Here is a 27,376-nt window from a genome sequence, read left to right as displayed (position 1 = left end):
AGGAGTGCCGGGGTCAACTTATCCTTTAAAATCTCACTATTAGATCACTTTACTTCCTTGGCAGCCAATTGCAACAAAAAATGATAAAAGATTTTTGAGCTGCCTTTTTCCTAAAAAATTCCTTCCCTTGGAGCTTCACTCTTACATATTTATGCGCGGAGCAATTCGACCCCGGCATCTCTGACTATCAGTAAAAAGAGTCCGTAAATCCTCCCAGCGTCTTAAACATTCTTAAAACAACATCTACTGTTGAGTGGATCATCCCCCTTTGTTCTTAAAACATCAACCAATTTATTAAAACTCGACTATTGAAATCACATTTAGGCTTTCGCAACTCTATGCAATTGAACTATCACTGATTTCGTTGGCTGCAGATCTCAGAACAGCGTTTCAATCTCTTTTCTATCTCTACTTGTCAAAAAACTCTGGTGGGCTATAATGATGTAAGAGTGGGATTGGAATGGGATCACTTTAGAGGAAATACTCCCTTGACAAAATTGCGATGTAGGAACGGACTGCAATGGATTGCATTGGAGGACTTTTGCGGAGTTACACCCTGGTCAAAACTGTGATGTAAGAGCGGGCTGCACTGAGAGGACTTTTGAGGAATCACACCCCCTGGTCAAATTTGCGATTTGAATGTGGGCTTCAATGAGCTGCAAAGAAAGGATTTTTAAGAATTTGTCCATGGTCAAAATTATCATGTAAGAGTGGGCAGAAATGGGAGGTATTTTGAGGATTGGTCTGGAAGCTAAGAAGAACCGGCTGGGGGTACACAGTTTGTGGGTTCAAGACTGTCAGCCTTCGAGTATGGGGCGCTAAAACAATGTATGATTAGGGCTTCCAAGGGGGTTAAAATGATGTAGGAGCGGGATGTAACTTGTTGAGCAGGGGTAAAACCGTGTTAGAGTGGGGCTGCCAAGGGGGTAAAATGATGTAAGAGCGGGGCTACCAAAGGAGTATAACGATTTAAGAGTGGGAAACAACGGGAAAATTTTTTAGAAAAAATTTAGCTCAAAACTCTTATATTTTTTGGGCTGCAATGGGCGGCCAGGGTTGGGGGCGGGGGTGGTAAAATGATTTAACAAGCAGGGAGTAAAATATAAATTAACCACCGGCTTGTACATCTTTTTGGTCTGCCAAGGAAGGTAAAATGATGTAAGAGTGGGGGTTATTTTCTCAATTACCCCTCACTCTTACATCCTTTTACCCCCCTTGTCAGACTAAAAAATGTAAGAGTTGGAGGCTTATTTATCTTTTACCCGCCATCACTCTTACATAATTTTATCTCCCTTGGGAGCCCATTGCATCCCAAAAAGATGTAAGAGTTTTGGGATCTTTTCCGTTTGCGCCCCCCGTACGTTATGCGCCCCCCAGTTACAGAGCACGTGTCATTACATGGTAAATCATTTCGTAAAAATATGGCAAGTGCGACTCGGGGTGCAAATAATATGTACCAACTAAGCTGGGGGGGGGGCACAAACGGAAAAGATCCGAGTTTTGAGCTGCATTTTCCTAAAGCATCTTCCCATTGCAGTCCCACACTGATATCTTTCTTGGCGGAAAAGTTCCACTGTCTGAGATCTTTGGAAATTGTCAATCATTGTGTTTTCAATCTCAGATTTTTTTGCACTCTGAGGGGCTGATGTTACAGTCTAATTTTCAGAAATTGTTCATTTTTGATTTTTCGCAAATGCAATGAACAAGTTGATTACAAGACCTTTCATATGCAAGCACGAAGTTGCACGGTCCCGTCGAATAATGATTCAGCTGCACCATAAACATAGATGGTAAACATTTGTACAAAAATGGTGACACCTTATTCCTCAGCACTGGACCGACATTATACTTGAGAAACTTTCGAAGAGCTGAATATCCTCCAAAAAAACTGCTAGCTGATGCGCGATAACCTTCATTATAGAGCACTGACATGTCGGTTTCTTCTGAAATGAGGAATGACAAAGCCCCTGGACCAGTTATGATGCAATCCAAGAGAGTTAGGAAAAATATTGGGTAATTTTGAAGTTGACGGATGTCGGATGAGAAAATACAGCAGCATACGAAGTACAAATTGATAGCACTCGACACCAGTGAAGTACAAAGCTAATATGAAACAACAATTCTCATTCTATAAATAAGTTAAATTGCCAAACTTCATACAATACACAGAAATCTTACACAAGAAATAAAACTTTAAACAACTTTCTTAAAAATGTTATTCGTTTTACTTTGAGCTCGATTTTTTTCGATGTTGTAAGTTTTGGAAATGAACAAAAGATAATTGCTCGTAAGAGTCTTACTGCTTCTATTTCAAACTGTACTCTTTATCGACGCCTTTAGAAAATTAAACAGACTTTACTTTTTATATTTCCTACAGCTCCGATTTCAAACCAATTGCAATTAGGCACAGATTTCAAACTAAAATTTTTTGTCTACGAATTTCAGGTTGTACCTTTGGTAACATTAATGAAAACTTTGGTCTTAAAGACTAGCAAAATAGAATATCCATTCAGAGTGTTTTGACTTCAGAACAGTAACCTATCTTGATAAGTATTCTCTTTGTTATGTACCAACAATGAAAGCAAACTGGGTATCAAAATTAAAAACCGCACAAAATTACGTCAAAAACGTGTGTTAGCAATGAATATATCTGAACTAATATCAATTGAAATCAAGATCAAATAATGAATATGGCTAAAAACCCCTCGTTTTGCTGATTTCGCTGTTCATAATATCTTACCGAAATCCGTGCTTTTTTAGTTTTCGTATCCTAGAGCCTTAGTGAGCAAGTCTGTTGATATATTTTCGGTGGACAAGCACCTAAGCAGAATCTCTCGTATTCAACATATATCTTGTATATAATTTATACTGGGAGCATAGTGCCTGGTATTATTATTATGGAGCATTGAGTGTATGTTTAGCGCAATACAATCTTGGTTGTCAAGCCTTAAGACTAATGGGCGCTGCAAAACATCACCAAATTAGTCAAAGAATCCGTTTCAAGGTACTGCCTGTTGTCTTACTGCAACACACTCATTCAGTTCGGCTTTGGCGGTTGACGCAGCCACCGTTGTCTGGAACTTGCTTGACCAACGTACGCAGCCTGATTCGTTGTTATGTCCAACGAAGACACCACATTTGTTTTTCCGTGAGTCAGTATTACTCGCTCAGTCAGCATCAGAAAAAAAAACATTTCTAAACTTTCGATAAGTCAAGTGAAAGTCCCTATTGCGCTTTAGATAATGTAAAACACTTTTCGCAGCGCTCTTGTTGTGATGATTCAAGAAATCTTCTAAGACTATCTGCTGAGAAAGCTATGTCAAACCGTATGCAGTTCGCCAAACAGTTTAAACTGCCAAAGAGCACTCAATAGCATTGCCCAGCTCGAGTTTGGAGATAGTGCTAGATGAATCGACAAGAAAAGGTGTCTGTTCTGTTAATATTGGCGCCTCCACTGGTTTGTAATCCCAATACAAAAACTTTTTCAGAAGAGGTCTAATGTGTTTTTGCTGGATCAAGCTGATCCAGTCCTCTTCTACCTAATTTTTGAGACATAGAAACCCTTGTGCTTCTGAAGCCTTGCTTCTCAGAAATTTTCTGCTAAATATTTTTTCAAAACATTCATTAAAATCAGGGTTCTTTGCGAAGAACAGTATATCTTACACCGAAACACAAACAAAGCAAATAACATCTGGCGCGCCTTCACAAACAAAAAATATTCATTTATGTATCTTTTGAATCTTATCCTAATTAGGAATTGAGAAAAAGCTGAAAGCACAACTCAGCAGGATTGTTTGAGACCGTACAAATTACGCTCTATCTTGCTATCGAGTTTTATTTCCATTGGATTCCGTTTTCCAGATCAATCCCTCCGGTTGCTCCAAGGAAATTTTTTCCTCCATATCTGTATTGAGGTATGCCGTTTTCTACAAAATTGTCAAGGCTTCATTTTGAAGTGTGCTGAGAGCCAGAATAGTAACCTAACAGATGAAATCTCAGCAGCTGGAGAGTACTTTTGAGGTTTAACCGTACGCTCTACCTGCAAAAAACCTTTCGCCCCGAAGAGAACTATGTTTTTGTCAGGAGACCCTTCACCATTATATTTTACGATAGTTGTTGTATATTCAAGACCTGGCTCTTTAATAAAGACTGAATTTCTGCCTCCATACCAGACATCTCTTCCTTCAAGGAGATTGCGTCGTCTTTACTCTGTAGAATTTTGTATTTTGTCGTTAGAAGGCTTCTAGCTGAGGACTGGCTAGCGCCCAAAACTCTATCGATTTCAAAAGGTTTATTCGGTGGGTCGTCTTTTTATTGAAACTGATGTCTTTTGTCCTCAGTTGCTCTCGGCCGCCGTTCAAAAGTTCCGTTAATTAAATAAATTAACAGTCGAAAATAAGTAATCAAGCCAAAGTAACAATAACACCGGCAAGAAATGTTCTCAAATGCAATTAATTAATCAACTGAAAATGTAGATACATGAACTCAGAAATATTTACACTAAACAATGGGTGCACACTTCTAATAAGAACTTTCATCAAATCAATTCCCAGCTTCTGAAAAGTATTTTCTGTTTCTGAAAAGTGCTCCTAGCTATTTCAGTCCTATTTTTAAAGTTATTTCAAATTCTGCGTTTCCGTCTTAACCAAATCTAAAAGTCAAATTTGTTGATTGCAAATTGTCTCACAGTCCAACTGGTCTTGACAAAAACTAATCAAGCTCAACTTACTTTTAACTTTTTCTTCTCTATCTAGAACCAACTGTTCTGTATCCTCTCTCTTCGTTCTCTCTCTCGCTCGCGGTTTTTGTTTTCTACTCTTAATGACTTAGAAGCAGCGCCTTCTGCCACGTGGTATTAGAAATCGTTAACTCTGTGAACAAAATACTGTCATTACGCCTCTTTGTTCTACTCGATCTCTTTGAGGTGGATGTTTTCATTGCTAGCTGCGTTGATTTCTTTACTTTCGCTCTTTTGGAGCGCTCTTCTGAAGATGAACTGAAAACTCATTGGTCAACGAAACAAGTCACGCTACACTACTCCTACCTATACCACGATTTATGCAAATTCGTTCACGCAAATACCAGTCCGCCTACTAATTATCAAACGTCAAATTCTTTGCATAATATTAGCTCCTACCTATTGTACTGAAGAAACGAATCACCTGACCTTTGAACCGATTAAAAACCAATGTTTGAAAATACTCCCCTACCATATACCAAATTCATCAAAAGTAACCTGATAGAGCACAAAAATAATCAAGGTCGTCATGCTACGATCACCATTTGCAAGATTAAATGATTTTTAGGCCAACGAAATATTTGCGCATGTCGCAATTTAACCCGTACGTTTAAGAACTTTTCCCAACTTCTCCTGAATGTTCCGAAGTATTCCGTTCCATTGTACCAACCATTCCGTTTCAGAAATGAAAATCATCTTTCTGCTAACAGAGATTTTCTAGATGGGTTAAATGGCGACATATTTCTCATTGGGCCAAACGTCAATTATATAATTTTATCAAAACAAAAACATCTATAGTTGCCCTTTGTCTATCTTTAAAACAGCTTAAAATGTCAACCCGTAAAATATTTCTAACAGTAGTCTGAATTTCCGCCGGTACCCTAATTTCGACATGAATGCCTTCCTGAAATCTCGCCTGTCGATTTCAAAATGGTGTAGGTAACTTAGAGTCTCACTTCCTATTGTTCGTTAACTTTTGAATACTTGAGAGTACCCATGGAAGAGTTCATTTGTGAGATCTGGGTAATCCGAAATTTATGTCGACATAGGGAGTGAGCTTTGACTTAGCCTATAATTTCAAAATTATAATCTATAATATTCTATTTCCCTTCGTTCCTACAATTTCGGGCAAATTTTTCTTGTTTCAGGAGTCATAGTGCTTCCTTGTGTTTTTTTCCAAATTTCGCTGTAGCGCAATGCATGGTGTAGACAGAGTCTGCAAACCATCCTCTTTTAACTTTGCTATCCAATATAAACTGTATGTGCTATTTAGAAAGTACAATTTGTCGACATAACTATTAAAACTTATTAACTTCCGTGTTCTCGGGTTTTCCAAGGAAAAAACGTTTATTGACACCATTCTGGGATTTAAACTCTACTCCAATCAGAAGGACATACTGCCTCGGGCTCTCATCCCGATTTTGGTTAATTTTCAATGAATAGTTTAGAAGTTTCATGAGTTAAGAGTTTTCCCAGTTTTATTGGGATAGGGACCCGGGAAAGACGATTTAGGCCTGTTTTATGTTTCATTTGTAATTAGGGTACTTAGGGTTGCAAGTCCTGTGATTTCTAAGAGATAACAGTGACGCTAAGTATGACTTCCTCCTACTTCAACCTAACTCAATTTGGGCGCTAATAGCTCGGGTTCAAACTCTCATATCAAAAAATACCCCCAGATAAGGTCATATTGAAATCATCATTTCTTTCTGCTCCCAAATTTTCATGTCGATAGGTCACTTTCCTCGGAAATGGGGGATGCTGAGCGAACTTGGTAGATTCCAAATTTCTCGAAAAATTTTCTAAGTTCTTAGTCAAATTTATCAAACTCGATACTAGTTCTCATTCATTCTGCTTTGCTATCATTCTTTATACCACACTTTTAGAGCAGCTCGTTTTTGATTCACTTTTTGTATACCAAATTTTATTCTTTTCTTTTTATCTCAACATTGTTTTCTTTTCATTGATCATTTGGTTCCTTTTCTTTTATCCATGGACCCAATGGAATATAATCAAACTTCCGACTACCATCTTAATAAGACCGTTCCTAATACGTGTATCAACAATTTATCCCGGAACGCTTTCGTTTGTAAGTCCAAACGCTATCATTTTTCTGATGGCGTTCTTCGAAAGAACGGAAGAACTGTTGTTTCTGCCTCAGTGGCATGGGAAACTTTAAAACATATTCATGATGTAATTCTTGACCATAAAGGTGCGGGAAAAGCATTAGAAAATTTTGCCGCTGAACGTTACTACATTTACAAGTTGCGGGATATATGCTGCTCTCTTACTTCGTTTTGTATTGTATGCGCCTATCGACGTCTTGTTACTATCGAGGGTAAGCGAATGGTGCAAATATGTGAGAAGAAGCGGATAACAATTTGTCGGGCATTAGGTTTGGGGCCTAAGGAAAAGCTTCCTTTTAATGTCAGAGATGCTCCTTCAATAGATCTGCCGAAGGAACTGATCGACGTGAAAGATTGCGCGATTAACCGTTATAATTGTTTCCCTGCCTGCATTAGTACACGACTTACAGGGTCAATCAATAATTCTGAAGCACTCGCTGTCGCGTTGGAGGTAGCTCGCAAGAGTTACCTTAAGAAGTGGTACGACCGTTACTACTTTCCGCGTATAGATCTTAATCAGAGCCTGAAAGAACGCGGTATCCAAACTATCGACTTGTTTGCTCTGGCTAAGATCATGGGAGTGCATATTATTGACAACGATGCAGACAATGGGATTTGAGGTTATTATGCTGGCAATAACCGGGGGTGCGAAGATGGCGCAATTTATAATTGGTTCGAAACGAGCAAGGATAACGAGGCTCACTCTATGCTTGTCGTGGGTGCCTTGAATAAACCCAAGGAACCAAAAACCAAGAGTCGTCGCTATTGAGGCTACCCGGATTTCGTGACCTTAAGTGTAATTAGCCCTACTTAGACTTTTTGCCTTTTCCTAACAAAGGGGTCGTCTCTTTGTCTATTAGCTTTGAATAGATCTTGTTGATTAGTCGAAGTTGCTTTTGTTCATTGTTAATTAGCGTTCGGTTAGTCGCATTGATAAACTATAATTACTTCTAGCTTAACATCATCATACATCATTAAACGCTGCACTCCTAGTAGAAAGCTCTTCCTCTTTGAATCCAATTATCTAAGTATTGCCAGTATCAGCAAAACTTATGAAAAAACATAAATTTGCCCGTCTGTCACATTTAGCACTATTTTGCTTCTCAACAAAAACATGCACATGAGAAGCAAAAACTGCCAAAAAAATATTTAATTCGTTTTTCTTTTGAACATAACCTTATACTGTTATTTACGAAGCTCTGAGTGCACACTTTTGTTTTTCACGTAAACAGAAAGATTGAGTGTACAGGATCAATGGGACTTATCAACCCCCTTGCACCAATCATTGTACTTTGTTATATAAAGAACGGGAACTACCCGTGGACGATGCGCATTGCAATGACACAAAATTTTCGCAAGATTTTTTCGATTTTCAATTTTCCTCCGTTGAACAAATTTTAAAACTCTCTATTATGTACTCTAATTTGAACAATTTTTTAAGTTTGTATCCAATTTTTACGGTTGTAAAGAACCGTCTGGAGTTGGGTGTTTCCAGTTTTGATTGGTTTTCGAAAAAATTTCCCCATGCCCTCAAATTTCACATTCAGAAGATTTGTGACCACTTTTGCCACAAAAAAAGCATTTTGTCTGAATCCATCCCAACCACATTTAACAATCTGCCATTGGGGGGTGGATGGATGCACATGGGGGGTGGATGGATGCATACCTCCACGTGGTGCCCCCTGGACGCCCTGCAGCCAGCTGGTTGACGAAATGCTTTCACCGCGGCCTGAGTCTGTGCCCAAAGCTCAGTTTGGAAGTGGCGACTCCGGTCAAAGCAGCCAAGAAACCACAATGCGCACACGAAATAAAGATTACCCCGTTAAAGCTACTTGCCAGGCGGGAACTGGGATGCCTAACCACGCTGCAGTGGGCAGACAAGTAAAGACAGCGAACCCACCCTTCACGCCCACACCTGCGAAAAAGACAATCACACCCGCAAGTTGAAATGTTCGCACTCTTTTGCGGCCTGAAAGCAAACCCTTGCTCGCCGACAGCCTCTGTAACCGCGGTGTGACAGTGGCATGCCTCCAGGAAACCCGTTTACCGGGCGACGACGCATGCGTCACCCAAGACTCAAACGGTATGCCCTCATACAAACTCTTCTCTTCAGGTGAAGAAAAATATGGCCTTCACGGTGTCGGCATTGCGATTCAGCTGAAGCTAGCCAACTGTGTGATTTCTTTGCGTCCCTTTGGTCCCCGCCTATGTCATTTGGGACTCTCTGCAAAAACCATTTCCCATCTCTCTTATTTCCGCCTACAGCCCCACGGAAGACGCTGACCCATACGTCAAGGAGACCTTCCACATGCATCTCATTGATCTCTTAGACTCGATCCCAAAACAAGACTTCCTGCTGCTAGCCGGTGACTGGAACGCCAAGCTAGGCGCCCCCTCCCGACTCCAAAAGCAGCCATCGGAAGTTTCACTCTGGGTGGCAAAAATGATAACGGTGACCGCCTAGCCCAGATGGCCCTGACTAGAGGGCTCCATGTCACCAACACAACCTTCGAGAAAAATCCCCGTGCCCTAGTCACCTTGCTGTCAAATGACGACCGGACGAAAAATCAGGTTGACTACATCTTGGTCAAACAACGGTGGCGTTCCTCAGTCCTTGATGTTGCCTCTACACGGCACAACACTGTCCTCGACTCAGATCATAAGATGCTCTTGGCCAAGCTGAAAGCCTATACCAAGAACGTCCGCCACAGCAACCTCGACATGGCTTCCCTTCAGATCCCAGCTGTCCTTAACGCTTACAGGGACTCTCTCGGCTCGCTTTTCCCAACATCGCTGGATGACAACATCGGGACGGCGTGGTCCTCAATCCGCAATGCGATGTCAGCAGCTGCAAGGAGATCCCTTCCAAAAAAGGTACCAGTCCATAAGCCCTGGCTACCACACGAGTCACTAGCCCTCATAGCCAAGAGGGCCAATAGCCGCTCGAGGAAGATGCTGAAAAATACCAGAAAAGCAGTCGAGAAGAATATTTGCGCCGACAAAATCGCGTACTTCAGTAGACTAGCCGATGAAATCTAGGCGGCTGATGAAGTCGGCAACACCCGCCTTGATTACAAGACCATCAGAACAATTTCTGACAAACGCTTCACGTGCAGCAAAGTGCTGAAGAATTCCAACGGCCAACCCATCGCTGACAGCAATGACAAGATCGAAGCATGGGCAGCCTAATTCGAGTCACTCCTGAATAATCCTGTCAACGACTCAGCAGATGTCAACCCAGGAGCTTCTGATGCCCTTGCCAAAGTCGACGATTCCGCCCCAATTTTTGCACACGTTACCCTTGCGCTCAAAGCTCTGAAAACAGGCAAAGCTGCTGGCACCGACCAGCTGCCCCCAAGCTTTTTAAGTTTGCAGCCGACGAGCTCGCACTACCTCTCTTGTCTCCGTTCGGGAAGATATGGACAGGTACAGACATCTCCTGTGATTGGAAAGATGCCATTATTGTCCCTGTGCACAAAATGGGAGACAAGGCCCTCTGCTCCAACTATCGGGGCATCTCTCTCCTGAACATTGCATTCAAGGTACTTGAAACAGTGATGCGCAAGAGCATTGAACCAGCCTATGCCCCCTTGCGCAAAAGAATCAGGCAAGTTTCAAACGTGTGTTGGTTGTAGAGACCAATTTTTCTCCTTTAGACAAGTTCTGGAGCAGATAAACCAGTTTCACCGCCTCACATCCGTGGCGTTCGTCGATTTCAAAGCAGCCTTCGACAGCGTTAACCGTGAGTGCCTATAGAAGATTGCTGCAAGCCTTGGCCTTCCCAACAATGTGATATGTGTGCTACGTGCGATGTACACAGAGAGCCGGTGCCAAGTTAGAGTGTACAACGCGACATCGCGATCCTTTGACATCAAATCTGAAGTTCGCCAAGGCTCTTTTCTGGCCCCTTTTCTCTTCAACCTAGTCATCGACAATATCATGATCTCCGCGCATCGAACTGATAAGTTTGGTGTCAGCCTGGACGACACCACCGTGGCAGATCTTGACTGCGCTGATGATATCGCGTCAGTCGATGACAATATTTATGACATACAAAGACTTCTTGATGCCTTTAACATTGAAGCCGAGTCCTGTGGCCTAAAAATTAACGTAAAGAAGACTGAAATCTGCAGCAACCAAGAAGATGCCACCCTCTCCTGCAACGGCGTCCGACTCAATCTGGTTGAACATTTCACGTATCTGGGGAGCTCGATCCAACTAAACGGTGATATAGCCCGAGAAGTGATGTCCCGCATAGGCCGAGCCGCCCAGAGCCACAAGAACCTTGATATGATCTGGTGCATGAAAAACATCGCGCGCTCCCTGAAGATCAAAGTCTACAACGCTTGTATCACCAGTGTGCTTCTCTCCTCCTGCGAAACCTGGCCGATCCCCGCCTCAGAGCTCAAAAGTCTGATGGGATTCGACAAGAAGTGCCGGTAAAGAACTCCTGGAGACCCCACAGTTACCAGCAACCTCGACGTCTCCATCAAACGTAGACGCTTGAGGTGGCTTGGTCACGTTCTTAGGATGCCCGAGGACTGTCTCCCCAACGCCAACCTTGAGATTGTCAAGGGGCCCTCTGGGAAGCGGCCACCTGGTGGTGTAAAAACCACCTGGAGAAGCATCGTGTGCGAGGAACTGAAACAACACCTCAAGCCCCCAAGGATGTCTCACAAAAAGTGGAATGAAGAGTGGTTCACCATTGCCAAAGAAAATGCTGTGCACCGGCCGCAATGGAGAGCTCTTATCCGTGACAGTTGTGGTGGGTAATGGTCGACCCCGATTGAAAAGCCCGATGATGATGATGATGATGAATCTGCCATTATACCCCATTCTTGCTAATTCGTAAACTGTTTATGTTTTTTGCTCCGAAAAACATGCTCAATCTCCGTTAGAAGTTTGAAAAATTTTTGGTCCATTCCAACATTTTTGTTTCCTATTATTAGGTTTCGTTGTCTCCTATCCAAACCTGCGAGAGCCACAATGCTTTCAAAATGTTTAGGCAAAAACAACGCTTTCAAAATCTTTGGACAAACTCTTTGAGCTGTTGTAAACAAGCTTGCTAAAAATATTTAAGCCTGTTGCTCAGTTATGTAGTCCAAATCCTTGGTCAATCCAAATTGTACATACGGATAAAAAGCATTGATCGCCGATCAAAGTATTGAACAAGCCAACACCAAAATGAGTGTTACTTTTCTTACAAACGTGCCTCTACCTCGACACGTGCAGCAGGTCGTTGCGCTTCAGATTCATCATTCTAAAACGAAATCATCAGAGCTCAAAGCTGAGCCTGCTTTTTTTTAATCCTCTTTGTCCGAAAAATTTAGCCAACTCAATTTTGCTGGAGCTTATTTTAGGCCTTTGTACTGCCCGCAGCAAACACTCAAATGTTTTTTGATAACTAAATCTAATTATTTAGAAAAGTTTTCTTATCATTTGATTCCTGCCAATAATCACACCCGGGTCAAGGTTTTTGGGTAAATTTTCGTAAGAAATGCGGTGAATGCGGTGAATTTTCGTAAGAAATGCGGTGATTGCGGTGAATGCGGTGAAAAAAAATAATTCACCGCTTTTCACCGCATTTCTTACAAAAATTTACCACCAAATTCACCGCATTTCTTACAAAAATTCACCGCATAGACTATTATGGCAAAATAATGTAAGAAATGCGGTGAATGCGGTGAATGCGGTGAAAAAAAATAATTCACCGCTTTCTCTCAAGCGGTGAATTATTTTTTCTCACCGCTAGATGCGGTGAAAAAAAATAATTCACCACATTTCACCGCATTTCTTACAAAAATTCACCGCATATGGTTTCCAAAGTTTACTCAATCTGATTTAAATTCACAAGAATTAACAAACAAGTAAGTGACAGTTGGCGCAGTGGAATAAGCATTGGAAGGCATGCAGGAGGTCAGAGGTTCGAACCCGTGTAGGTACGATTCTTTTTTGTAAGAATACTGAGAACGCGGTGAAAAAAAATAATTCACCGCGATTCACCGCATTCACCGCAAAAAGATGTAAGAAATACGCGGTGAAAATTATTTTTTTTCACCGCATTTCACCGCATTTCTTACGAAAATTCACCACCAAACCTCGACCCGGGCAGCTTTGAAGGAATTTTAGTGAGGGCCACCAGGTAGCTCCTTGCAATTAACTTAGTGCCCGATTGTCTCAATAAGTTATGATTATTACCATCTGTTATTGTCAAATTTTGTGTTTGACGCCAGTCTCCCCACACCAACTGCTCAACTCTGTACAACTAAATGCGAAGATTCCGTAAGTCAACTTTCTTTACACAAAGACCGGTTTTTTCCTTCACTGATTACTTGTGCTGGTTGGGTCTGGGTGTTTGGTCTACCTCTTCACTTTACTTTGCTCAGTTTTTTTGAAACATTTTCTTTCTTCTTTGCAATTTTTATATAGTTCAATATCTCTCAGTTTATAATTTTCTCTAACCGTTTATCTCTTTTGTACAAAAAACATCCAGAGCAGAAGCAATGTTGGTCTTCTAACCTATTAAAGGCTATGGCCCCAAAATTTGCAAAATTAAATAACTATTAAGAGCATTTAGACTTCAGATCTGAAATGCATCTTGAGAAGGATTCTACTTGCTATGTATCAACAATGTAAGCAAACTGGCAATCAAATTTGCCGCACACAATTACCTCAACACAATGAGTTGGCATTGAACAATTCAGAGCTAAAGTTCCCAGATCAAAATCACAGGAATTAAAAATTAAACAAGGCGGCTCGGTAATGTGCGATCGCACATAAAGTTCCGACCCCGCTCATCCACAATTTTGGCATAATTGTCTGCCAAATGAAAGATAGAAAAACATAAAAAATTCAAGTAAAAAAAAAACTGGTGTATGAACGAAAAGATGGCCTTCAAAGCAAATAACTCAGTGGAGTAAAAAAGATGCATTAGATTGATGAGATATGCCGATATTAAGAAAGCGAGCGAAGACGAACGGCAAAATCAAACAACAACAACAAACATTAATTACATCATAAAATTTATGTCCGTTTTAAAAAGCAAAACTTAATAACAAAGTCCAAATAGCGTTAGATAAAACTGAAAATCAACACAATAAATTGTAATTCACCAGCAAAAAATGGTTATTCACCAGTTCACAATAAAGCTTGGTAACAATTAGACAAAAAAGAACAGAAACTTTAAAGTTAGAAAATTCGCTAAATTTAAAAAAAATATATTAATTTCAAAGTAATGAAAACCATTAGGAATCAACTAACATATCCCATAGGTTTACAATTACCAATGCTTCTATAGAAGGAAATTAAGAACTCTTGGTATTCAATTTGTTATGCAGTTACAAAAAGAACAACAAATAGACAACAAACTAAAAATCAATTAAAATTTGCCAGAAAATGCTTTGGAAGCCGAAAAGCCATACTTTGGCCCCCAAAATACGTTCGATTGCACCTTCTTCGAACACTGGTACTGTATTATCTGGCCCCTTCATTAATGAATATAAGCCACAATTTGACAAAAACGAAAAAAAAATGCAAAATTATGAAATACCTGTTTTCTTTCGAAAAAAAGGTATTTCCAAAGACATGAAAGCCATTAATTACAAAATGAAAAGGTTGAGTAGGTTCGTTCATTCTTCCAAAGGAAGCCCTTGAGACCTGCAATTATTCAGAATATGTTTTACGTCTACAAAGGGAACGTCAAATATGAGAAAAATCAAAAATTCATTTACTTTTTTTGTGAAAAACCCGTGTGGAAGCCAGTAAAGACATAACAAACTCTCTTAAAACATTAGATTTTGTGACACCAATCTCTTTTGACACCTTCCCTTGAATTCTATTATGTGACCTCTCATTAATGAAACTACGTAACAATTACGCGCAAAAGAAAAAAAAGCAAGATTATGTAAAAATTGTTTTTATCGAAAAAAATTTATTTCCAAAGTCATGAAATCCCTTAATTACAATATGAAAAAATTAAACAGGTTCGTTTATTCTTCCAGAGGAAGGTTTATAGACCTGCAATTAACCAGGACATGTCTTACGTCTACAAAACGAACGTCAAATATGACAAAAATCAAAAATTAATTTAATTTTTTTGTGAAAAACCAGTGTCGAAGGCAGTAAATTCATAACGATTTCTTTGAAAACATTAGATTTTGTGCCACCAATCCCTTTTTTTACACCTTCCTTTGACAAAAAAATGTCATCCTAAACCTTTAATTAACGAGACCAGGTAAAAACAGACAATATAAGGAACAAAATTGCGAAGTTGAAATTTTTTTTTCATTTTGGAAAACAATTGCTTTCAAAGTCGTGAAAGCCATTATCTATCTTCTAACGTCAGAACTTCGGCTCATTTACTCTTCCAGGAAAACCAAATCAAACAGGGTCATTGTACAGGAAATTAAATACGATTGAAAAGACACTTGAAGACAAAATTAAAAAATTCAATTAAATTCCTGGAGAAAGTATTGTCTAAGCGGTAAAGAACCACAACCGATATCTTTAAGGATTTAAATATTATCAATTGTGCGTTATTTTGAACGCGAAAAATGTGATATATGAACTGACAATAACGTGATAATTTGACAAAATTAGAAAACATGAAAAATGGGCAAATACCCAAAATTAAAAAAAAGTTTGTGAAATCTAGTAGTATCAAAGCCAGAACACCATAACTTAAAGCGTGAAACCGCAATAAAGACTAATTTGAATTCAGCAGAAAGAAGGAGCACTCTTTGAGTGCTGACACAAAGCTACAAATTGACGAAAGTAAGAGAAAAATGGAGGCAAAGTTCAATAAGCCATTTTTTATTTAAAAATCAAATTTTTTGAAAGTCAAAAGGACCATGAGCTTTCAAGCAATCAACTAAATAAATTAATTGTAAGCTAATTAGGAAGCCAATAGGACCTATAACTAGTGGGCTTTGATTTGGAATGTTCTGTTATTTAATTAATATAAAAAAAAAAATCGAAATTTTTTTTTTATAAAAAACTGGCTGATGACAATCCGAACTATTTTTGGATTGTAACGGTCCAATATGCGGTACAGAAGTAGTCCTGCTATCGTTGATTATCCATAAAGAATATTTAATTTTAGGAATTTCTTTTATATAGATATTTTGTTTGTTAAAAATCAAAAGTAAATGCTGCGTTTTTGATAATCAACGAATAAAGTTGGCAAAATCGGCACAGTTTTATTTGCAGAGCACTCTAAACGGAGGTTGAAGTGGAATTAGCCCCCTTTTCAGTCTACAGAGATTGTGTTAGTGGTGTTTGGGTGTGCACTTCCTGCAAATTTAATCAGAGTGAACTAAAGAAACTTATTTCGTGCATTTTTTGATGAAAAAGTCTGAATTTTGTGAAATTTTTAGCCGGAATTTGTGACAAGAAAATCCAAAGAAAATAGCCGACAATGTTTTTTGTCTTTAAACCTAGAATCAACAACATGTTCATAACAAATTTTTTATTAAATTCTATCAAAATTGGCGAAATTTTAGTCAAAAATTCCGAAAAAAGGTGAATGAAATCAACGGAATTCACTCTATTTTCTCGAAAGTTTAAACCTCTATATCTCCCTGTCAAACACGAAAATCAAAAAAATTTTTTTAATTCCATATTCTACGCTGGACAAACTTTCTAATGATACCAGTCTCAACTCTCTACGATGAATATATCGATCGGCCAAAATTGACTGAACAAAAAAAACCCAGTTGATTATATGGTTCCTCCCCCCCCCCTCAAGAGGGGTCGGAACAATAACTATTGTGGCTCAAAAATATCAGATTTGAAGCCAAAAATGGCTGAATCAATACATAAAAGCCGGTAAAACTTTTTGCAACCTCAAAATCTTTCCATTAGTTTAATTCGACAGATTTTTTTCAGAAAAAGTTTAGCTTCGGAACTGCAAAGATGTTTTCTCAAAACGAGTAAGGTTCGGTGAAGTGCTGTTGAAATCTATTTTGTGGTTAAAAAGTACTATTATCTGAATAATATGATAATTGTTAAGCTTCATATATTTATTAAGCTTCAATGTGGACAAAATAAAAAATTTTAAAGATTAAATCTTGTGTACTTTCACACAGTGAACGGCAACAATCAATACATTACCTGCATGAAAATAACCACCCTAGTTAAATTGAGAGAATAAGAAAACAGCTTGTAGGAAAAACCAGTACTTTAATTTTTTTTGCATCGGAAGCTGTGATGACCACTTATCAATGAAAACATCATATATGATGACTATACTCAACCAAAACAAATTCAAAAGAGAAAGGCAATACGTTTTCATTTCGTGACAATAATTTAACTGGCCAGCTGGGTACCGGAAAATGAGTTGGCCGTTGAAATAATACGGGAAAATTGACAGTGCACTAGCGCCATCTTTGTTTCAACTGCACACTAGGATTAAACTTTTCACTTTTTTCAAAAGTTTTCAAAGAAAAATTATCAATTTAATGGCAACAAAAAATTGGAGCCATTATTGTGTTCAGGCTGTTCAACAATTCAGGAAAATGAATCTAACTAATCTTTAGGGCCTGAAATTGACACAGCTTTTAATTGCTTTTCCTAAAATTACAAAACAAAAGAAAAAAAATTGGTTCCTCAGCTGTTGCATTTTCAGATAAATCTTTCAGAAAAGCCTTTAATATATTTGGCTGGAATTGGCAGAACCGGAAGCGGTTTTGCAGAAAATTCAATATTGCTTTTTAATTGGCTTACTGCAAAAAAGTTGTTCAGCAATGATTTAAGATATTATGTAATTAATAGCCAAGATGAGGTCCTTGACCAAAAACAGATTTGGCAGATGGAATTCGGTAGTGGAGAGGGCGGTGTAGACCGAAGAGACTTTGATCGCCTGGAACAGACCAAATAGACCCCAGACCAACCCAGGACAAAGATGCAAACATACCCAAGACCCAAGACTTTTTGCAAAAACTTTATTTAAGTTTTTAAAAATAGTATGTAAACGTTATAGCACAAATATCCTCGAAACCTCATTCAGCCCAAATGTCAAAAACTCACATCTTTTTGGATATAATAGTCCTTTGTTTGGTCCCAAGGGGGCAGTGAAGCATAGTCTTCGCCTTAGAAAGAATAAAAAAATTGGTAGAAAACCAATATGAATTTGAATAATTAGGAATTAATTAATCTCGAGCACTGTTCAGAAAAAAATAGATGAATATCACACGTCGTGGTTTAATCAGTGCCCCGAGATATTTTTCAGTTGGCTAGTTAGTGTATTATGATGATATATTTTACATTCACGCCTAATTTGCGGGATTTCGCCCCTCCATGTACTAAGATAGGCTAGTTGTAAACTAGGTGCAGATCACTTTTATGTTTGGCGCCACTTGTAGTGTGATTTTTTTCGGCAAATTTTGTTTACTACTTATTAACAAGAGATTTCCAGATTACAATGAATTGCTAGGTTGCACACGTGGGTAAAACATAAAACCCGCAAATTTTGCAAATCAAAACAAATCAGAAGTCATCAATCAATCAAAACAAATTAAGGAAATCAAGCTTGTGCTTGAACACTCCGGGCCGCGTGTATGAGGGTAAAACTGAATACTCTTGTTGTATTTTGCAGTTTAAGATTTCGACAATCAAGTTTACATGATTCTTTTGCTGATATGTAATTTCAACATTGTTTTGTAATGTCGAAGCTGTTAAGATGATCTGTTGTCATAATTGAGGGCATTTTTGGCTTTCTCTGTGTGTGTATGTGTAAATTTGTTGTACACTCTTCCGGGGCGACACATATACACCGGCTATATGTAGGTGAAAGTTGGTGATCATACGTTTGCATCGACGTTTTAATTTGATGCGTGGTGGTTGGAATATTGTGTTGTTGAATGACAAGGATATGTGAAAGTAGTTATTAGGCTTCATGGGGGCTGTGAAAGTTGAAGTTTAATCGAAGATCGTTGGCAGTATATCCTGTAAACTCTGTTGATGTGAAGGTGTATACTCCGTCGATCTGAAGGCTGTTGACAAAATTATGTGGGTTGGATTCCGGAGACGTTAGCTTTTGTCGAACTGGCAAATAAGGGCAAAAATAACGAAAACTTGATGATCACTGTTGTCGATGAGGGCAAAGAAACACTTTAAGCTGGATTCCGCGTAGTTTTAGGGAAGTTAAGGACTTGGGGAAGTTAAAATTCTCTTTTCCTTTTGTATTTTCACAGCGTTGTTACTTCTTCATGATTGTTTGAGCTCGATTGTTTGAGCTTGTGTGAATTGAATATTTGATACGCTGACTTTGCACACAATGATTATGGAAATTTAAAACCAATACGTCGTTTGAAATTTAAAATTTAATGGTTTCAAGTATTGTGTAAAACTTTAGCTAATTTGACTGCTGGTCTGTTCAGCACTTCAGTCGATGTCTTGATTTCGAAGTATCGTGCTCGTCCGTCCAATCCATTATGGCATTTCGCAATTCAACCCATTGGCCAAATACCTCTCGGAGTGAACTCATGCAAGAGCCAGACTAAATCGCCTTCTTTCAATTGTTCTGATTCTGTTCTCCACTTTGGTCGGCTGATAAGATTTGATGTGTACTCCTTTTGCAAACGTTTCCAAAAATGATCCAGTAATGTTTGTGTGTAAGAGAACTCCTTTTTACTAAATGTTCGGCTGGTTGATGTCAACGGTGCTAAAGGGCTGTAAGGGCGTCTTAATAAGAAATGATTAGGGGTTTGTGCTTCTTCATCGTTTGTGTCTGAGGAGACATATGTAATTGGTCTGGAGTTGAGAAGTCCTTCAGTCTCGGCTGTAATTGTCTGAAAAACTTCGGCCTTCAATTGTTGGCTGCCTAAAATTATGAGCAAAGTGCGTTTGGCAGACTGAATTAGCCTTTCCCATATCCCGCCGAAGTGAGGGGCTGGAGGTGGATTCATTTTCCATGTAATATTTTGCTGCTGTAACTGGGACTTGATGTAGTCGTTGTCAATACTGATTTTGCTCAGATCCAACATCTTTTTTGCGGATGTGAAGTTTGATCCATTGTCAGAAATGATTAGTTCGGGATACCTTCGTCGCGGTACAAATCTTCTTATGGCTAGTAGGCAACTATCTGTGTCTTGTGCTTGAACAAAATATGCTATGAATAGAATCGCGCTAGGAATTATACACGCTCCGGAAATAATGACCTTGAGAAACCAGGCGCATTGTAAATAAAACTCATGAAGAAAAATGCGTAATGGAAAAATTTTCTTTCACTAAATTTCAATGTGTAAATTTCATTGCATGGCTGTCGCAAAGTATAAAGATTTGGTACAGTTGCCCTAATGAAATAAGATCAGGTACAGCTGCTGCAATTTAGTGAGAATAGGTCCAGCCATATCAAATTATCAATCTTAGTTTCAGCTTCCGCAGTATGATATCATTAGGTAGACTCAAAATTATCAGTAATTGGAAAATGAAAATTAAAAAGTACAAAGATACAGATATAATCAAAATAATAAAGGAATTATTATACAAAATAACTGAAAGTTTACGAAACATATATATAAAAATAAAACGTTCAAAATTACAATTAGCCGAATGGTTAATAAAATCGACAACAGAATAGGAAGAAACTACTATCAATTTCGACTACGTATAATCGATGGAATCGATTAGACTACAACTTTTTTGCATTAATGTATTTAATTTCACTTATATATACCAATATAATTGAAGCATACACACCAGGATTCTGGTTCAATAATGCTTGAAAAATTTTAACTTGGTATGCGATGAAAAGGGCGTTGAGCCAGACAATCATTATCCAATGCTCTCTGGCTTCACTGCGTGGAGATGCGTTGAGGATAGCAAAGCTGAATTTTGGAAACTGGGCAACAATTTGCTAAAGATAAGATGAACCCGAATTTGAGCACTTGAATTCATTTAATATTTTTCACGAGTGAAAAGTTATCCTTGGCAAACCATTTTCTATGCATTAATTCGCAAGTACTACAAATGCGCACATTTCTAGCTTTTCAATCAAACTGAGAAACATAACTTCTTTTTCAATAAATCAGTATTCACTGGGTTTTTTTACTACTTCAAATCTTACATTTTATGAGTTTCTATTTTTGCCAACAAATTTGTCATGGGAGTTCGGATTGAAGAAACTATGTGTAACAAAATACCAGAAAAATTAGAAAAGAAACTTATACAAAAAGTTTGTATCACTTTTCCACCATTTATGTCCAATTCTCATTGAAAAATTATATAGTGAATATAATGACAACTAGATAATGATAGTATAGATCCCGGAATTGTTTCAATTCTGAAAGCAATAAAGTAAAATGCATTAAAAATTGTTCCATACTGATCTATTTTAACAGTTAAATTTTTTTCTCTTAAAACAGTGAGTTCTGTCATGTTTCTCTTAAAACAGGGAGTTCTGTCAAAGAGTAGTATGAAAAACAATTCTGATCAAAAACTGTCGCAATTTGGTTCAAGATAGTGATTATTGGCATATTATTCAGCATCTTAGAGCGAAGTGAGATTAAATACACTATTTAATGGCTCTCAAAATTATGTCTCGCTAAAACGGGAATTTTTTGTTCAATTCCATTGCTCTCTTTCATTGTTGTTACCTATGTCCTCCAGAAATTAGTTTTAGGTTGAGACGACCTCCACTCTACCTCCGCAAAAAATTCTAATTTTTTCTAATCCAAATTTCCTATTTAAGCTTTTTATGAAACTGTCGTCTGAAAGTTCATATCGCTTTCATCGCTATTGCAGTGTGTCATGTTGGTGCATTGTGAACAAATTGTCACGAAAAGACTGATTCTGAGGCAATGCTCATTTCACGTTCATTAGCTTTCATAATTTTAAGAGCAGATTGGTGACCAAACTGATGGCTATTTTTTTGTCCGGTGATACACTCTGTGTACAAAATAAGCTTTGTTTAAGGAGATCAGTATTGATTTTTATATGAAATGTGAGGATTCTATGAGGTCATACAAACAATTTAACTCGTACGAATCAATTTTGGTCTAATCCGTGTATTTGGAAGCAATAACTTTTCGCATTGAAATGTATCAATTGCCATTATGTCGTGCAGAGTCGTTCCATTTTTTTCAGCAAACGCTCTTCCTCACAATCTATCAAGGGGCTGTTTTCAAAATTGAGGGAATCTGTTTAAAATTTTTATCCATGAAAAGCCAGAATACCTTCAAAACTTCTTGCTGATGCGTTTGTGTCCTTAGAAATTAAAACTATGTTTTCATAGAACACCTTACGGTTTTGAACTTGTTGTTAGTTTAGACACACTTCGGAGTTGTTGACGAGTGAGTGCAGCAAGTTATGTACTTGAGTTATATACTGAATATCTTCTTCTCAAAACGTCTTACACACTTCTGGTTTACCATACATCTCATATTTCTCATAAAAACAAAACCTTCTATTTTGTAATCCCGCTTTAATTTGAAGGTGAAATTCAAACTAAATTCAATGAAGTTTTAGGATAGATTTTTGGGAAGAAAATGTTCTCGCAATTGTTTGTAACGTCTTCATTAAAATATTCTAAGAATAATAACTGATACTTTGTATGTGTAATTTAATAGCTGTTTTTATACTTTTCTCGTTCTTGATATTTTCTGTTTTATTTTGTTTTCACGATATGAAGTCAAATAATAAGACTTGGTTCAAGTGTGTAATAGTCCATGGTTCTTAATACGGTGTTGCTTCATCCTGATAGAACCATTTAACCCTGGTTATCTTATTTTACAAAGAAGATGAAAACAGTTCTATAATTGCTACAACCCATTCTCCGTTAAAATTGCTTCTTCATCTGTTCTTCATTTTAACTTTAAAAAATTAACTGCTACTTCGACAACGTTGTCTGATATCTGTAGGATTTTTGTCGAAAATGCGACGTTTTCCAACTTTTGCGGCACCTGGTTTTTTATGTAAGAATTTCTTTCCAACATCAGCAGCCACAAATTTCCTTTCTTTCCAGATCAAACTTTTCCGTTTCTTAGTGTTGCGTTATCAATCAAATCAGCGCAAACGTTTTTTGGTGCGGGGTAACATATCACCTCATGAATGGAATAGCTGTCCTCTTAATCGTTTCAGCCAGCGCTCAAAGTCACATTCCTCTCAGTGTAGAATTGCCTCAAAAATACGGTAAACCACTACCAACAACCATTCTTTGTTACTCCACCAGAATTTAAAGATCATCTTTCAACATACGTGTCTTCGAGCTGGTGCTCTGTAAAGAGTTGTGTAGGTTTTTCAAATTGAAAATTTGGAAGTGTTTTATTCATATATTGTCTTGTTGAGATGTACTCTGCATTTTTAAGCTCTAAAATAATTGGAATAGATCTTAAAGCAGCCTTTGTACCTCCCAAAAAATTGATAGAATGAAATCACTACACAGCGTAAATCGCATGTTTTGGAACTGTGTCATTAAGTAAGTTGCAAAATTCAAACCATCACTACTCATGAAAACTCAGATACTGTAAGCAGCTTCTTGGCAAACAAATTATGACAGAGATCAGCACTAAATTATTGGATAAAGTGTGAAATAGTCACATAGCTTTTAATCAGGTGTTTCTTCATTCAAATAGAAAAATTTAACCCCTGTTATCTTTTTGTTTAAAGAAGGTGAAAATAGTTCCGTAATTGCTGCTTCCCATTCTCCCTCAGAATATGGCTCCCATTCTCCGTCCAGAAATGAATTCATAAATTTAGATTATCTGCGTTTTAATCAATTAACACATTGGATGAGAACTCTACTTTGAAAAAACTCATATCTAAACTATTCTTTTTGATGACTTCTTGTCCAAAAAATTTAACTAAAAAATTCAGCACCTTCCGCCCTGTGAGGGTTACCAATTGCTGGCTTATTAGAGACAACTTAAACAATTTTGAACATTTTTCTTGTAAATTGTACTTTTTAGCAGTTTGCGAAAAAAAATAAGTTGTTTTGATATGCTCACAATTTCACGATTTTTCAAACGCGATCGCATATTCCAATGGAGTGCGATTGTGTAAAATTTGCTCACAAGTCTTTTTTATGTGTCATTCAAGGCTTTACCAGTTGGCCGAAGAAATCTTGTACTCAAATTGTTGAGAAAAGAATTTTTTTATATAACTGTCCCCATTAAATTTAAAGTAGCGTTACAAAATGTTTTTCGGAAAACTGACAACTCGTTCTGCTACGCCAGCTTTTCTTTAATTCTAAGCAAAGTAAACTTTAACCTTCTTATGTTTGCGCAATGTTCGAAGTTCACTGCTAAACTCCGTCACGTGGTGAACCCATAATATTGCTGGAATAATTTTCTTACTATGCACATTCCTGAAAGCTGGAACCGCATCCACAGAGGAATTTGTCTTATTGGTCTAACTGAATTGAACAAAGAAAAGACAGAAAGAGGCAAGGAACTTCATTCATTCGCTTAGCAATTTGCAGGACGCTACTATGCATGAAGATTTTTACACTACAGAATGTAAGTATTTTATTTATCTTTGACTTCTTTTTGTAGATCTATAGGCTGGTTTTTCTTCCGTGTACTATCGGTGTAACTTATTTTTCTCAGATTCTTAAAGGAATCCAGATCACTCTATTTTTGCTTCTAGCATCTTAGTTTATTACTTTTTGAGGATTTCATTTATTCCGGCAGCATCATCGCGTAAAATTGTGTAATTGTGTGTTGTGGAGGTCAACAAAACGCAGATTGGACTTCAAAGCAATGAGAATGTAAGAAAATGCTCTAATCCTTCTGGTTAACTTAAATTGATCCTCTTCCATTTATTCCTGTTCTTTAGGGAACAAATTGGTCAATTTCGTCTTCAAAACTTGGTAATTTTTATTTTTCTGAATTTCCTTAATTTGGCCTCCAATATGGTTCACTGTGCTTTTTGCTGGAGACTGAATATTCTTTTTGAACAATTTCTGTAAAATTTCTGTCCGATATCTAGGAACAACTTTGGACTTTTATCAAAGTTGGCAAATGATGTGTGCTCATTTTTCAAAAAAATAACTTTTCTTTAACTCAAGTATAAAAAAAACGGTTAGAATTGATCCCCTATTTGCAGAAATTGTACCAAAATCGAACTTTCTTGGAGCTCAGTTCAAATATATGACCTTTTTGGGTTGGAGTGGCCTTTCTATACCACTCTTTCAATTCAGATTCTAACTTTAGCGGTGGAAAATGAGTGTTACTTCTTGTTCTTGTTATATTCCGTTCATTTTATATACATTGTCTGAAATAGGGGAATATAAACTCGGATCAAATATGTACTCATCCGACTGTTTGTCATCCGATGTTGATTCATCCAGTTACTACAATATACCCTTTATAATGTTTTGGTACACCGAAGCTGAAAATAGTTCTGTACTGGCTAACTCCCATTCTCCGTCAAGAATAGTTTGTCCCTGTAGTAAATTCAAAAATGAACTTAACGTTCTATTTGTGTTTTAACCAAATGAGGCATTGGAAGTGAACTCTATAAAAAATATTCTCAAAGCTATTTTTTTTGAAAAATCATTGTTCTTAAAATGGTCTAGGATTTGAAGAGTCTGCGCATGTGAGGGTTATTATTTTGTGGCTTATTAGAAGCAATTTTTGAAGGCTTTACCTGTGTAGCGGCTGCTAAATAATCTCAGAGGAACCGAAACATGACAACCTGGTTTTAAAACTTTTCGCCAGCCTGCTTCCTTGCTGAATCCGATTGTATAAGGATCTCGTAAAAACAGTTACTCCGACGTTTAAACGAGTGTAAGTTTTATTTTGTTGATGGACGTTAAGAAAACCCTTAGTTATAATCTATGTTCAATATCGTGCTCAATTTTGTTAGGCTTCAACCAACAGCTACTATTGTTGCTAACGTTTAACGAGTAAGCGCAACTAACTTTAACTCTAAAGATCTTAAGATCTAGCAAAATTTATAATAAAAGACCGAAATTGATCAGGAATCAAATTTCAGTATATTCTGAGAGCCAACTCTTCTTGGTAACAGTTTCTAATGGTTCTAATTGCGTTACGTTTTCTCTGTTCAGAGAATTCAGTTAACGAAAACCATCAGCTAAATATCATTTATATCATCATTGCTACTCGCTTCTGATTGGTTAATCAAGTAAGTGTTTTAGGTCAATATTGAATTAGTAAATGTCAAAGTACCGCATTATTTTCTTTTGTTTACATAAGCAAGACCGATACGTACTTAACTCTAAATGCCTCAAATGTACGACATTCACCCGTAAATAAACACCTAAAGGATCATAGAATGAACAATTTAAGAAACTTGAAAATATTTGGTCCCAACTTGAAAAATTTTGCAGTTTTGAGAAATTTTAAGTTTTTTCAGTTTCAAAAGATGTTTTGTTGCTGTCTGATGACTCTTGTTGATGAATTGAAACATCGCCGGCCCTGTCTTGGATCTCGGAAAGAGTATCGTAGAATACTGGCGCCAGATTCACTACAAGTCTGTTGAATTTGCCACGCACCAATTTGACTCTCGCTGATTGTACGACGCCATCGTCGCTTTTAAAGACTGTGATGATCCGTCTCATTTGGTGTTCACATCGTTCCACTGAATCATCTACCATCCAAAACAAATTCTCTTTCTTTCAGTATTCGAACGTCTTCTTTTGGCCACTTCAAACTTTGGCCCCATTGTGAAGATATTCGCGAGTCCATCCTTTCGAGATCTTGCTGACATTGGCTTGAGCCGTTTGAAAAATTTTCACAAGATATGGTAGCGCTCCTAACAAGAAGTGATTAGGTGTAAGTGCTATAAATTCTTCTGGGTCTTCACTTACTGCTGTCAGAGGCTTGCGTTGATTGGTGGTTCCACAGGACATATTGTTGTGCTAAATACCCTGTCCGTAAAGCTTTGGTTGTCCAAGATTGCAATCATGATTTTCTCGTTACATTGAATCAGTCTTTCCTAAATTCCACCAAAGTGTGGGGCTCCTGGAGGGTTGATTTTCCCAACTATCAATTTCTGTGATAAGGAACTTTGAATCTTAGCTTTATCCCATTCGTCCAGGAATGCCCTCAATTACCGGGCTACTCCAAAGAAGTTTGTGCCGTTGTCGCTGATGGTTGTACTTCAGTAGCCACATCTAGCAATAAATCTTGTAACTGCAGCTAGACATGACTCGTTGTTCAATGACAGTGCAACTTCGATCTGTAGTGCTCTTGTTGTTAGGCAAGTGAACAAGCAGCACCTTCTTTTCAAGGTTGGAATTCTTCATTTGAGATTTTACTCGAATTGTTTTATCGTCTTTTATTAAGGGTGACAATTTGGCGATGTTCAATGTTTTCGAGATTTCTTTGCTGCCGACTTAAAAACATCCGGGAAGTTTTCGTTTTGAACAAATCAAAACAATATGGGCTCCGCTTCGTGGATCTGGTCTGCTTTTGGATGTCTCTTCTGCTTCGACTGGAACCTCATGCAGTAGGCGAAAAAATTTCTGACTCTATTGAAGCTGCTGTAGCTGTTCCAGTCAAATGGTTGCTTAGCTTGTGGTTCTGTTGCTACAGCACTGGTAGCTGGCTACCGA

The 27,376-nt window shown here is 37.9% G+C and overlaps 1 protein-coding gene across 1 annotated transcript; it reads left to right on the top strand.

Annotated features, from left to right (window-relative positions):
* The first annotated feature begins 10,671 nt into the window (after window positions 1–10,671).
* On the top strand, window positions 10,672–11,304 carry LOC142340295 (uncharacterized). The gene has a single exon (XM_075390869.1). The coding sequence runs from the start codon at window positions 10,672–10,674 to the stop codon at window positions 11,302–11,304; it is 633 nt and encodes a 210-aa protein (XP_075246984.1).
* Window positions 11,305–27,376: the final 16,072 nt, after the last annotated feature.

This window comes from Convolutriloba macropyga, chromosome 5 (genome assembly GCF_964194025.1).
Source record: "Convolutriloba macropyga chromosome 5, txConMacr16.3, whole genome shotgun sequence".
Lineage (NCBI taxonomy): Eukaryota > Metazoa > Xenacoelomorpha > Acoela > Convolutidae > Convolutriloba > Convolutriloba macropyga.
The sequence above is the reverse complement of the archived record's forward strand: the minus strand, read 5'-3'. Positions and strand labels throughout refer to the sequence as shown.

Coding starts and splice junctions, on each gene's coding strand:
- LOC142340295 (XM_075390869.1), top strand. CDS start 10,672: ATGTACACAGAGAGCCGGTGCCAAGTTAGAGTGTACAACGCGACATCG.